Source organism: Trachurus japonicus, unplaced genomic scaffold (genome assembly GCF_045865225.1).
Source record: "Trachurus japonicus isolate A0001 unplaced genomic scaffold, Traja_1.0 AP030340.1".
Classification (NCBI taxonomy): domain Eukaryota; kingdom Metazoa; phylum Chordata; class Actinopteri; order Carangiformes; family Carangidae; genus Trachurus; species Trachurus japonicus.
Genome location: NW_028220473.1, coordinates 42,713 through 58,003, shown reverse-complemented (window position 1 = coordinate 58,003; position 15,291 = coordinate 42,713). Strand labels below are relative to the sequence as shown.

The window sequence follows — 15,291 nt, the reverse complement described above, 5'->3', positions numbered from 1 at the left end:
TTGATTTCAAACGATACAAATCACACACACAAAGTAACTTTCAACACGGCCCTTGCTCGGTCCAGAGGGCAAAGGACAGGCGCTACAGCTCCACCTAGTGTCTATCTGTGCACACCACTGCATTTAATTTACATCGAACACTGTTGTCATTTGATATCTTACTTAGCTCGCTCTAGGCTGCAGTTTCAGGATGCCAACACCAAACACTGACTGTTACCAAGTGGGATGGAGATGTCAGCACATCTCATCTTTACAAATAGAGGTCTGGATGAGGCCTTCCCCCTTTTTCCTTTGTCTCCAGACTGTGTGTGTGTGTGTGTGTGTGTGTGTGTGTGTGTGTGTGTGTGTGTGTGTGTGTGTGTGTGTGTGTTGGTGCTCACCTGAGCACCTTGGCCATGTGTGTTTGACTTAATTTTATTGTAAGTAAACCCAAACTTATATAAATGCATTATGGTGTTTAAGTTTCAATGTTTAGTATTTTAACATGCCTAAGTTGGTAGTTGCATCACCTCAAGTTAAAGGGATAGTAGCATTTTTTTTAAAGTGGGGTTGTATGATCTACAAATAGCCCCTTAGTACTTTAATTGCAGTAGAAGACTCTCTGCACTCCTCCCGTTAGCAACGCCAGCCCATAATAGCCCTGCCCAGAGATTTACAACATACAGTGTTGTGAACAGACCCAAAGAAACCCTGGGCGGAGGGATACGTGAGTTGGTTAGGTCCAAATAAAAACTTTTTTTTTGTTTTTCCTGCACTTTGAAGGGCTGGAAAAAAATTACATTATAGCGAACAATGGAACTGTGTAATTTTTTTCACGTAAAACCTCTTTTAGGCCGTGAAAATAGGCCGTTTCTTTGGGTCCATTCACAACACTGTATGTTGTAAATCTCTGGGCAGGGCTATTATGGGCTGGCGTTGCTAACGGGAGGAGTGCAGAGAGTTTTCTACTGCAATTAAAGTACTTAGGGGCTATTTGTAGATCATACAACCCCACTTTAAAAAAAATGATACTATCCCTTTAAATATAGTTTATATGCAAGAAGGGGAAACTCATGCAAAATGTATTAGAGATAATCTGAATTTAAAGAGGCAAATAGGAAGAAGAGCTGATTTAATTGCAGTATCCTTAAGATACTTACCTTCTTCAATTACTTATTTATTGATTTATTTTTAACTTTTGCACAGTCCTTCAAATTCATCCCCTTAATTTATCAATAATTTATACACATCACCCAACACCCATGTGTTGCAAATGGTGCAAGTTGTTGTTTCTCACCTATTTTGTACCTGAATCGAATAAGAAATAATAAAATAAAAAAGAAATAACAGGTTATATTTGTAATTCCAAATGTCCAGAGACAATATCAAGAACATTTAATGTGCTATTTATCTATTGATTTATTTCAATCATTAAACAGCCAGACTTTTGGAAATTAATATTCCCTGTTCTTTAACAGCTGATACTGATTACGTTGTCTCATTTAACGACAGTTTGCTCCTCAGAGAGAAACGTGAGCGATCCTCACAGGGAAGTTTCTCTGTCACAACGACCCAACAGTCAGTTGACGAAGAGGAAGTAAATAAAACTACAAACATGAAAGCAAAGTTGAGTAATAATTGAATTTTAGAGAAGACTATGTGCATTTCCTCAAGTTCTAAACTCTGATATTTGACATGAAAAATGTTTTAAATCACATGCTGCGGTGATTTCTGATGCAAAATCCTGTTTAAAAACCACATAATTGCCTTTGTCGGGTTCATCTGATGATCAATAATCAGACGTCCACAATATCTGAACATACAGATCGATCATTGTTAATCAGACGTCACAGATTCATTCTCTGAATCTCTGAAACTGTCACAAATAAGTGTCCTAAAAAAATTGCAGTCAAGTATTGACATACACAAATTAAATTCAAATTAGTCTTAAACAGCCCAAGATGTTTTTATACATTGAAATTAATTCTATGTTTTGGTAAAAATGTACCGACTTCTGCTCACAGCACTTTGTCTCTGGAAGTCCCCCAGACCCTGTTTACCAAGATCGGACATGGTCTTAGGAAACAGTGGGGCCTCCACTCTCTGTCTACAGGAATTAGTTTTCATCACTTTGAACCCAGAGGAAGTGAAACGCTGCAGCGCCACAGGTGAGAAGAAGAGAAGAACGACTCAGACAGACAGACAGACAGACACATCTACTGGAGCCCAGTGAAGTCCAGCAGTGAAGGTAAGAGCATCATCGCTTTTAATCTCTTATCACAGGACAAAACTACTGAACATGAAAACTTAATAACACAGCTACATGAATAAATAATATCTAATTATTTAATGATAATTCTCTTGACTCATTTCACAAGACTACTATTATATCTACTTGTGAAGATACAGTAGTTTTGGTTTTATTTATTTAAAGCAGGTCAAAAGTTACACTGTGTGGGTACGTCAGATTTATTTTGTGTCTGAGTCTGAGTAGTAAGTAGTATCTAGTGCCAGGTAAGATAAGGTAAGATAGGATATGTTAAGATAAGATAAAAAATGACTTTATTAATCCCCAAAGGGAAATTCTGAATGCTGAAACACTCTTAAACATCTTAAGTCAAAAAGTCCATTGCACTATAATTTAATGCACTGTTTCCAAACATAGAAAATTCAGTCTTAAATAAATGTGAATAACAAAAACAAAACAATAGTTTAAAAAAAAAAAATCAAATGACATGACAACACTTCAAATTCAGGTATTAATTCCTAATATGTTTAATCATACATCTCCCCATAGTGGGACAAATAAAGGATCATCTTATCTTATCTTATCTTATCTCCTATGTTCTTGTCTGGTTGTGGTAAAAGATTCAGACCTGATGTAATAAGGAAATGTTTTGAAATGTACAGAACCTGGCGAGTAACTGAATGGTTGTACAACACGGTGTTTCTACACAGAGCCGCACACTGTTGATAACATCAACCTCAGGGATTTCCATCTTCACATTAGAAACACCTTCCTCAGTGGTTAATGAGCTGCATTAGTTATTTAATTATTTATTTATTAAAGCAGAAGTGAGTGGTCCGGTCGTTTTCGCTAATGCTGCGTTCCAGGCAGGCTTTTGAAATCGTAAATTACAGCTTCAAGTCACGACTTACGACTTTGTAGCGTTCCAGGCAACCCACTCGTGTTTCTCCGACCTGTTTTACCTGTGAAAGTCACTATAACGGCCACTCGTAACTTCTGACCCGTGAACTCGTACCAGATCGAACTGGTACGAGTTCACGGTCGGAAAAATACGAGTTTCCTTGAACACACCATAACAGTCCTCGTCCCTACGTCACCACATTCACGGCGTTCCTTGGCTGCACACACAGCCCTGCATGCCGTTCTCTCTCCTCATTGGATAAAAACTGTAGGATACGATAAATGTTTTCTCTTCGGCTCAGAGCAGAGCAGAGGGACTGACAGACCCGTGTTTCAGACCAAACACTCTATAGAAGTGATTGCTGTCGGAAGATATAACTATTTAAGACTTATATTAACACAAATATATCACTCACTTCTGCTTTAAGCTTTTATTTCAAACATGTAAGGTAGTATAAAAGGAGACTGACAGAACACAAAGCAACAAAACAACAACAAAAACCAAATAGTGATAGAAAACAAATAAAAAGCTTATATTATCCTATACCTTGTCCTTTTTATCAATTATCCTCTAATAATTATTGTCAATATTACTTATCAATATATACATACATATACAGTATGTGTGTATACACATCTAGAAATCTATTCAAAACCTACATACACCCATACAGACCTATATTCAGCCAATATTCATCTATATCAGTGGTTCTCAACTGGTGGGTCGGGACCCAAAAGTGGGTCGCGGACCCGTTCTGGATGGGTCGCGGACAGCTGATCAAAAAAGTAAATAATATTTAATGCACATCTGATGTTGGACATGTCTTTTATTTTGAAAAATAACTTATTTTGAAAGGCACAGGAGACACGTGAACACATGCAGTTGTAATGCTCCTCCTCAGTTTCTTATTATTTGCTCCATTTGCTCTGAATGCAAAGATATCAGTTTCTTATTAATGTGGCCTGAATGCAGTGAATCTTGTTTTGTTTTGTGGGTCTTTATTTTGTGCAATTTGATATTTATTCACTTTTGTGAACATGCTCTGAATGCAGAGATGCATTAGAAGTCAAATATATCATTTTGTTGGTCTCCATTTTGTGCAGTTTGATATTTCTTTATTCACTTTTATTCCGTACATGCAGTTGTCATGGTAACTCCTCAGTTTCATTCATGTGCTCTGAAATGCACTTTGCACAATAAAGAGCAAAATGAGTTTTTAAAGGCTTAAAAAAAAATTCTTGGTTTGAATTCTATAAAAGTGGGTCGCGACTTAATGACAATGGGAAGATGTGGAGCCCAGAGTGAGACTAGTGGAGAACCCCTGATCTATATAACCCATAATACTCCCATATGCAGTCACATATATCATTACAAAGTGAATTTTCTTGAGTGTTGTGCTGTTGACTTCTTTAAAACAAGAAGTATCTGCCCTCAGTTTATTGATGTAAACTAGGAACTGCCCACTTCTGCTTCTCATCATGCGGCTGTGTGAACTTTATCTTTGGCCTCCAGTTCCCTCCAGCATGTCGGACCCAGCGGACCCCGACTTCCCCCCAGCGACCCAGGACGCTCCAGGCTCGGATGTGTTCTACCCGACACCGACGGCGCCGCCACCTCCGTACCCCGACCCCGCCCCGGGGCAGGAACCTCCTCCCTACTCCGCTGCAGTGTCGGGCGTCATGTACCCTCCACCCCAAGCTGAGGAGGGTACGACCTGCGTCTCTGAACCCGGCGTTGGGTGTGAGTCGCTGGGCAACGTGGAGGTCCTGACCACCGGCGGCGAGGCTGCAGGGCCGAATCCGTTTGATGACAAGACAGTGAGAAGAGCGTTCGTCAGAAAGGTTTGTGTCTTTGAGAAGATCTGAACTTAGTGTTTTATGTGAGACAATATTTGTGAGATGTGTTGGATTGGTGAAAAGTATCTGGTGTGTTTCCCAACCCTCCAATGAAATAAATGTCAGACATTGTCAGATTTAGAATTAGTAGCCTATATTTGTGCAACACAAAAATATTTTTTCTAGACATTGACCTTGTCTTTGTTTTTATCTTTAACAGAAGGGACACTTTCTCCTCCTCAGGTCTCCAAAAACTACCAATAACAATCGATAGGAGCAGGAAAAATAGACACATAGACATTCACATTCTGTGAAAAGAGGCCGAAAACAGACATTACTTTGTTGTTATTAAGCATAAAATCACCTTGATGTGCAAGTAAGCACATTCAGTTAACTTATTTGTGAAGAATAAAAGTTCAAGTTTAAAGCAGATATCAGTGGAATGTTTTTGTTAATATAAGTCCTAAATAGTCCTATTTTCCGTCAGCAATCACTTACATGAAGTATTTCAGCCTAAACACGAGTCTCTCCGTCACTCTGCTCTGCTGTAACCCGAGGAGAAAATTTTCCTTGTGGGATACAAGTGTTATCCAATGAGGGGAGAGAACGGCATGAAGGGCTGTGTGTGCAGCCAAGGGATGCGCGTGAATGTGGTGACGTAGCACGAGGACCAATTGATGCCTGACAAGGGCGGGGGCTGCTAACTCATGGTGCGTTCAAGGAAACTCGTACTTTGTGTTTTTCCTTCCTGTGAAGTCATACCAGTTCGATCTGGTACGAGTTCACGGGTCGGAAGTTACGAGTGGCCGTTATAGGGAACTTTCACAGACAACAGGACGGTAAAAACACGAGCTACGGGTTACCTGGAACGCTACCAAGTCGTAGTTGTGACTTGAAGCTGTAACTTACGGTTTCAAAAAAGCCTGCCTTGAACACAGCATTAGCCGAAACGGCCGTGCCGCTGTTATCTGCTTTAAGCAACTAAGGTAAGTGGGTTTTTTTGTTTTTTGGTATTTTTCCCCACATATTTTTATTTATTGATAACTGTTTCTTGAAAAAAATATTAGCTCTAAAGGGTGAAAAAACTTTCAATTTTGAGTTTTCGGCATTATAATAATGTCTTATCTCATAACTTATAGCTGAGGTCTTTTTTAAGAACTTTAAACTTTACCTATTTTCTTTTCTCTCTCTACTTTTTATTCTTCTTTGTTCTTGCTTTAAACTCTGTGTTTAATGTTTACATTTCATTTCATTTTTAAAAAATTGTTTGTTTTTATGCTGTTCTTTTTAAATGTTTTGTCTTTATGTAAAGCACATTGAGTTGCCTTGGTATGAAATGCGCTATACAAACAAAGATGCCTTGCCTTCATATTTGCAGATCGAGGCACTAGAATCATAGCCTGGCTCTCGCCAGACCCTTGTAGTTCCGCAAAGCTACGCTGAGCTCCGCACAAGGGTCTGGGACTGCTCCATAGGCCAGGGGTCTCAAACTCAAATGAGCTGGGGGCCACTGCTGGCACCGTCATCTCAGTGGAGGGCCACTAAAGTTTTCAAGACGAATATAAAAAAAAAATCACAAATATTTCTGAAAACGGGGTCTATTTTCAAATATTGTACGATAATTAGGGCTGTCAAACGATTAAAATTTGTAATCCTTAAATGTCCTGAGTTAATCACATAGTATTTTTCTTTTTTGCTTGAAATACCAGCAAGATGAATGGAAAGCATAAGAAACATCCAGATCTGGACGTTTCTTATGCTTTCCATGCTTTCCAAATACCATTTTCATGGTATTTGGTATTATCAGCTGTCAGAGAGAGAGAGCAGCCTCGTTTGGTGACAAGAAGAACAAGTTCTCTAGTGTAGGAACATGAGGAGAAAAAACATATGCAAGTTTTCTGCATCATAAGAAGAAAAATGCAGTTTTTATTTGGACCTAACCAACTCACGTATCCCTCCGCCCAGGGTTAGCGCCCGCCGATCAGCAGTTGGTTAGGTCCAAATAAAAACTGTGTTTTTCCTGCACTTTGAAGGGCTGGAAAAAATTATATTATAGTGAACAATGGAACTGTGTATTTTTTTTTCAGGTAAAACCTCTTTTAGGCTGTGAAAATAGGCCGTTTCTTTGGGTCCATTCACAACAATGTATGTTGTAAATCTCTGGGCAGGGCTATTATGGGCTGGCGTTGCTAACGGGAGGAGTGCAGAGAGTCTTCTACTGCAATTAAAGTACTTAGGGGCTATTTGTAGATCATACAACCCCACTTTAAAAAAAATGCTACTTTCCCTTTAACCGGACACAAATCTTGTCTGTCATTCTTAAATCGATGCTTTTTCCAAATGGATGAAAAGCTGAGGACATGACGTAGATACGTTCACACCCGACCAAATCAAACAGAGTTGAATTTGACAAAAAATATTGGTACACTGTGTTTTTATTTTGCCACAAGGCCGAAACAGTTCATCTGATCACTCAGTAACGAAGCTCTTGCTCCCGTCTCTCTGCCTGTGCAGGTGTTCTGCATCCTGACCGTGCAGCTGCTCTTCACCTTCACCGTGGTTTGTGTGTTCACCTTCTCCACCGTGGTCAAAAAGGCGGTGCAGGACAACCTGTGGGCCTACATCAGCTCCTTCATCATCTTCGCTGTGGTCGCCGTCACGCTCAGCTGCTGCCCGTCCTTCAACCGCCGTCACCCCTGGAACATCGTGGGACTGGTGGGGAGAGAAACACAACAACACACAGAGAGCTACTTTTTTTTTGTTGATATATATTAACCTTAAACACAAAATGTCATTTACACACAGATGAGAGGAAATGAAACATGTATTATACATTGTATTGTATGTACATCATCTTTGATGACTGTGGTATAATTAAGTCTGACTTCCTGTTTTCTAAGTTCACTGAACAACAGATTCTACACACTTTGGATCATAATGAACCAGTGAGAGGAAACAAAGGTTTTTAACCCTCTATGGTACCATGTTGCCCTCAGGCAGCAACATACCACTTTTTGTCCTGTCACATCTCCACAATTCATCCCATTTAATGCTGTAATACTTTTAAAAAGAGAAGAGACCTTAGAGAACCACTAACAATGCTTTAATTTATCACATGACTTTCAAGAAGCCACTGAAACCCTTTTTTGCAGACTTTTTCAAAGGAAACAGGTTTGCCATTTTGCTCCACTAAAACGGTCTGAAAACATACAGTAACTTCCTGGCCCTTTTTCATCTGGAAAAAAAAATATTTACACTAATAGATTAGTAAAGTTGAATTTTTAATAGTTCCATGCAATTTATTTACTTATTAAATAATGGAAACTTGTTAAAATGCACCTGTTGCCCGAAAGCAACAACGTACCATTATAGAAAATTGCAATGTTGCCTTGAGGCGACAGTGGACCATTATGGAATCAATATTGCATTATGAGACTATGGTAGTGTGTGTTTAGGTGTAAATATAATGTTCAAAAACATATAATTCATCATAATTTTGTTTTTTATCCTTAATAAATGTGATTTTGGATGCAGTAAAGTAAACATCAGGCTATTATGATGATGATGAGGAAGATGAGGATGAGGATGAGGCCAGTGAAGGTGAAAGTCTACAGAGACTGGTGTTTCTAATACAGTATATGATGAACCGTAATGGTACAATGTTGCCTACAGGCAAAAAATCCCCAAAACTTCCAAAAATAAATAATTTTAAAAAGTTTCTTTAGATTATGTTTATTTAGTCTATTTTGAGACATAAAAACACTCCAAACATTTTTTCCCCCACTGGCATCATAATGATATGGTGATGTTTAATAACCTGAACTTGAAATACTTTTCATTGTCATTCACACACACAGCTGTGCAAAGAACAAAATGTCTTGCATTTGTTTCTCCCACGACCGTGTTGAGGTAGATAAGAATAAAAAATAGATAAAATAGAGTTAAAAGGCAGCAGTACAAATGAATATATGAATAAATAGAGTGAAAATGGTGCTGGCTGTTCTGGTCCAAAGGCTGCAGTGCCTTTTTCCATTAATAATCCATTTATTAATGACTAATAACTGTATTTTGTGCCCACAGGCCGTGGTCACCCTCAGTTTGTCCTATGTGGTGGGAACCGTCGCCTCCTTCCACGACACCACCGCTGTGGTCATCACCATGGCGTCCACGCTGGCCATTTCTCTGGCAATCATCGCTTACTCAGTACAGGTCGGTCAAATAGCCTATCACACCTTTAAAGGAATAGTTCACCAAAAAATGAAATTCAGTCATTATTGACTCACCCTCATGCTGATGAATACTGCAGAGTAACCATTTAATCTTCCTCCACACTGCTCGTCCGCTGCAATCCAAGTGTCCTGAAGGGAGATAGTCCAGAGTTTACTCAAAACAACGTCATTTAGGACATTTTTACAGCCTAAACAGTCCTGTATTGAAGTTGCCTGGGGCGCGTGAACATCAGAGATTGCAGCGGACACTGGGACTGCAGCGGACAAAGGAGGAATATTATAAGGTTTTTGTGTAGTTTTATGGACGTTTTTGTGTCGGGCGCTATTGACTCTCAAATAAAGTTTTCGTTGGACTACGAACCGGCCTCCCGGGTCTCCAGATGCACTTTGAGGAATAAAAATCAGCATGAGGATTTCATTTTTTGGTGAACTATTCCTTTTATTAATTTTTTTTCTTCTATAATTTGACCAAAACATTGTGGCATTTTGTGGATGAAATAAAGTGTGTCCAAGCAAATGCCAGTCAGTAGAATTTCATGATATATACAGTAGCTATATCACAGAAGAATACATAATATTATTGAATGGGCCCATCACTAAACTCATGTATTGTGTCATGGGTCGGCTGTACAGAGTGGGAATAAAGGTTGAATTTCATTTATACAAAAAAAACAACAACAAAAAAAACAGTGAACGCATAAATGAAATGACTCACTGATGTCTTTCTGTTCTTTCTTGCAGAATCGCTTTCAGTTCGATATTTGTTACCTGTTGTTGCTCGTCCTGGTTGTGGACCTGTTCATGTTCCTCGTCTACTGCACCTTCTACTATTCACACATCCTCGACGTCGTCTACGGAAGCCTGGGAGCTCTGCTGTTTTCACTGGTAGGCACGACACAGAAAAACACACACACACACACACCGATGATAATATTGGGCCTCATTCACCAATATCTTCTTAAGAACCTTCTTAGATTCTTTCTTAAGTTGTTCTTAAGAGGTTCCTTAAGAAAACCCTACGTCAGATTCATCAACGCGTTCGTAAGCCTCAGAATTGTTCGCAGCTGTGTTCTTATGCCATCTCCTCGTAAGTTGAGGGCGTGTGCCAGGTGAGTCTAATTAACATAGGATTAGCATAGGTAACAGCCCCATCAATGCCCGTAAAAGGGCATGAGACTGCAGGGCCGTGTGCACACAGCACCCACAGGCACTGAGCAGAGGAGGTGAAGTGAGAAAGAAAGTTGAAATGCTCAAATGAAAATCTGGGAGGGAGCACCAGACTCCAAACGTAAAAAGAACTAAAGTAGTGAAGTGGCGCTACTGCGGCAGGAATGAAACAAAGAAACAAACAAAGGCTTATATTTTTGTATTTATATTTAGGCTATATTTAGTAGCCAGCAGTGGATGCAGCTCTTCGGGTTGTTATCAGAGAGACCACACTCTCACGTGTGCCATCATAAATATCATCATATTATCATATATTTAAAAAAAATAATAAAAACAGTTGTGTGTAGTGTGAACACTTAAAAAAAAAAAAACTGATATGAATTAAGTGTCTATAATGTTTTTTTTAAGAAACTGCAATGATTTGTCAATTATTATTATTAATATACAATTATTAAAAACATCATAAAAGATAAGAAAATAATTCTTATTCAAATCATATAATATCATACAACTGCAGGTTATTTTTGCAGAAGTCTCAGCACCTAAAAGTGCGTAAGTATACTCCTGACTGTTCGTAGATTTTGTTCTTAGTTAAGAACAAATTCTGGATAAGAAAACATTCATGAATGCCACAATCTTCGTGAAAACTTCTTAAGTAGGACTTAAGAACAAATTTGTTCTTAAGAACGGTTCGTGAATGAGGCCCAATGTGCCTAAAGTGCCCTCTAGGAGCCAAAACACGTGCTAAGTGCCCTCTTGGGGGCCAAAACGTGTGCTAAAGTGTCCTCTTGGGGGCCAAAACACGTGTTAAAACAGGCCAAATCTACATTTTTTTAGTCTTAAGGTATCGATATTAAAACAGGCCAAATCGACGTTAAAAAAGGCCAAAAAAATTTCGCCGCTGACCTGTGGTCGCCGGCCAAACAAACCATGCCGCTACAGTCTCACTCTTGTCATTTTCTGAAACTTGGCAGCCCTGAAAGTGCCCTCTAGGAGCCACATCTAGGAGCCAAAAAAGCCAAAAAGTACCCCCTTGGAAGCCAAAACGCGTGCTCAAGTGCCCTCTAGGAGCCAAAACGTGTGCTAAAGTGCCCTCTAGGAGCCAAAACACGTGTTAAAGTGCCCCCTTGGAAGCCAAAACACGTGCTTAAGTGCCCTCTAGGAACCAAAACACGTGTTAAAGTGCCCTCTTGGAAGCCAAAACACGTGCTTAAGTGCCCTCTAGGAGCCAAAACGTGTGCTAAGGTGTCCTCTTGGGGGCCAAAACACGTGTTAAAACAGGCCAAATCTACATTTTTTTAGTCTTAAGGTATCGATATTAAAACAGGCCAAATCGACGTTAAAAAAGGCTAAAAATTTTTCGTCGCCGGCCAAACGTGCCATGTCACTACAGTCTCACTCTTGTCATTTTCTGAAACTTAGCAGCCCTGAAAGTGCCCCCTAGGAGCCACATCTAGGAGCCAAAACATGTGCTAAAGTGCCCTCCTCAGTGGCGAGGACGCGCTATTATGTGCCCTTTTTTTTCCTTTTCGCCCCTGCCCTTCAAAAAGTCTGTGCACGCCACTGACTGTCGGGTTGGGTGTGTGGAGCTGCATTAATATAAACTTATGCACATCTGCTATAAAAAATATAATAATATGGTCCAGTTTTTTAGTATTTTAACAGTGAGCAGGCATTAGATACAAAGTGTGATGCTCTGCAGAAAATAATGAACCAATGTGAGAACTTTAACGACGACTATGTAGAGCATGAACGACCGTCACATTCACAATTTGGACGTTTAATAAATAAAATAGTTGAAGGTAAATAATCTGTAGATGGATGAAATAATTAATTTTTATAAACTCATCTGAGGCTCCAACATGAGAAAACATTATCAACCAACCGCTCACCACTTAAATACTGTAACTGCACAGAAGTTCATTTAGTTTCCAGTCATCAGAGGAGAAGCACAGGTTTTATGAACAGCTCATAAAACAGTGAACGGACCAAAGATGGAAATAAATAACTATAAGGTTTATTTACTCAAGAAGGACACAAAAGAACAATCATGAGGAACTGACTGTACCTGCAGCCAGGGCCGTTGCTAGGAATTCTGGGCCCCCTTAAAGAATACTAAAGTGGGCCCCTCCCCCTAACTTTTCCAGTTTTTTTTTTTCTTAGACTACGTATGTATTATCATTTATTATTTAGCCTTCTTTGTTTTGATGCTAATGCAGCATTACACTGCAAAAACTCAAGTATCTTACCAAGAATATTTGTCTTATTTCTAGTCAAAATGTCATTTCTAGTCAAAACAAATCTCATTCTACTTAAAATAAGACTCATCATATTAAAAGTATCTTGTTTTTAGACACTTTTTACTTCTTTCAAGCAGATTTTCACTTGAAATAAGTTGAAAAAATCTGATAGTGGAGCAAGTTTTTCTTCCTTATTACAAGCACAAAAAACATGCTTAAGTTAATTTTTAGGTGATGAGTCTTCATTTAAGTGGAAAGAGTTTAGCTTTGACTAGAAATGAGACATTTGGACAAGAAATAAGACAAATATTCTTGGAAAGATGTTGAGTTTTTACAGTGTACTATGAGTATTAGTCAGGGTCTTATGCAGAATAAATCAGTCATACAAAGATTAGACTACTGGGGTTTTTTATGGGCCCCACTGGGCGCTGGGCCCCTAGAGTTATCATCACCTTTCTCCCCTATACAACGGCCCTGCCTGCAGCTACATGATATTTATTTCACAGTTGCTGTTACCAGGTAGATTTTATTTTACATTAACATCTACTCAGCTTAGAAAATGAAAGACTCACTGTGTTATAAATTATACCCTACACTATTAAAGTGTTAAAATTAAGACCTGTCAATATTGTTTTTACATGTTAATACAATAGTAATAATAATAGTGCAGAAAAATATTGAATGATTCTTCTTAAAGGGAACTTACCTTTATGTTTGTTTTATGTAAAAGTACATTTTGCTGGTTTTAAAAGCAGAACTATTACGAATATCCGGGGGGTCTTGAAAAGTATTAAAAAATTAAAACCCTTAAAAAGTATTCAAAAGTCTTTTCATGGCTTTATAAAGCCTTAAATTTTGAAGGTATTTTTTCTGAATTAGCTGTCCAAGAGTTTGAGTCCTAAAGAACATTGTAAAAGTGCGTGAATTTATTCATTTTATTAAAAAACAAAGATGAACCGGTACATAAAAAAGAAAAGAAGATTGTTGTTTTTGTTTTTTGAGAGTGGAGCAATGTTTTTTTGTTTTTTTTTATAAACTTTGCCTTTGATTTATTATCCTAGCCTGTTTTGAATTCTGTTGTATCATAGTGGTTTATAGTCTTTATCACAAACTAAAACTGTTACATTAAAAGTGTCACTGATGTAAATGGTTACAGCTTGATGTGGCTGTGAGGTATTGAAAAATATTGAAAAAGTCTTGAAAAAGTCTTAAAAAGGTATTAAAATTAACTTCAAGATTCCTATATATACCCTGTATTAGTTTTAGTGGAGTATTACTATCACATAATAGTATAATGATAAAATACCTATAATAGCAGGACCATAAAACCAAAGTTGCTACATGAAATTCAATAATGATATAATTTATACTTGTGCTTTTCCTGCTGTGATGTGTTCAAATGTCCTGTGTAAAAACAGACCCATCATTTAAAAACGATGTCAGTGTTTTCTAGTTCTTCTCACCCCGTCCGTCTGTCCTCTCTCTTTCTCTCTGTGTCTCAGTTCCTGATGATCGACTCTCAGATGATCATGGACCGTGTGAATCCTGAGGAATACGTCAGCGCTGCTCTCACCATGTACCTCGACATCGTCCTCATCTTCCTCTACCTGCTGGGGAGGAGGTGAAACTGTACACACACACACACACACACACACACACAGATTATGAGAATTTATGGGAATTTATGGGTATTAACTAGAAATTGGGGGTAATTTAAACAAACTATATCATGTCCAAACATAAATGTAAATATTTTGTTTTGTCATAAGCAGACATCCATGCAAAATAATACAATTAAAAAACATGACATTTCAACAGATATTTGTGAGTAGAACTTTATCAAGTTTTAATTCTTCTCAATTATTTTTATTTTACTGAACAACAAAAACATGAATGTTGAGTAAAATAATCCCCCCCCCCCAAAAAAAAGGAAAAAAAATCCCATTCAAAATGTTAAAGGGACAAGGAGGAGTTTTTATTTGGTTATAAAAAAGCCTCATAATAATGTGGATGAACTACATTGGGTCCACTTTCGATAAATATATCGTTTTGTCTTTATCGTTATTTTGTTGTTTTTATTATATATATTATATCCTAGTTTTGGTTTTGCGGATGCTGCCCAGCGAGTCATGGGAATAACGTCACCGAATCGCCGTTTATGGTTGGAACTACGACGGTATCTGATCGTCTTCCAACCTCCAACTTCATTCTTGATCAATGAAAATATTCTTGGCAAATGTTTTGCTTTCGTCCGTCTTGCGCCAGTCCAAGAATGTCACCGTGCGCGGAGGCTCATGGGAAATGTAGTGTGAAAACACTTCATTTTCAAAAACTGATTTATTCCCGTTAATTCCCATGGAAACTTTGAAAAATGTTGCAACCCTACACACATACAGATACACAGACAGACCAAACTGTACTCATCATGAAAATGTCCTTTATTATTGTTGTTATTATTATTATTATCATCATCCCGTATATGATGTAACTGCATCCTGTTTCTTGTTCAAACAACGAATGAATGATCATCAGTGTTTATGTCGACTCTTGTTGTTCCTACTTTTACATAAATAAAACACACAATGAGACACTTTTTGTTGTGATTTTGTTCTGCATGTTATTAAACCATCTTACCCAGCAGTCACTGAAACAAACAATCATTTCTACTTTTTCTGACATTAACAAGACACAT

General features: G+C 38.3%; 1 protein-coding gene across 1 annotated transcript; it reads left to right on the top strand.

The window, feature by feature from the left end:
- Window positions 1–2,198: 2,198 nt before the first annotated feature.
- Window positions 2,199–14,297, top strand: LOC146960460 (protein lifeguard 1-like). Its single transcript, XM_085772357.1, has 6 exons — window positions 2,199–2,227; window positions 4,641–4,969; window positions 7,478–7,678; window positions 9,044–9,172; window positions 9,934–10,077; window positions 14,102–14,297. The coding sequence occupies exons 2-6, from the start codon at window positions 4,652–4,654 to the stop codon at window positions 14,222–14,224; spliced, it is 915 nt and encodes a 304-aa protein (XP_085628483.1). The 5' UTR covers window positions 2,199–2,227; window positions 4,641–4,651; the 3' UTR covers window positions 14,225–14,297.
- Window positions 14,298–15,291: the final 994 nt, after the last annotated feature.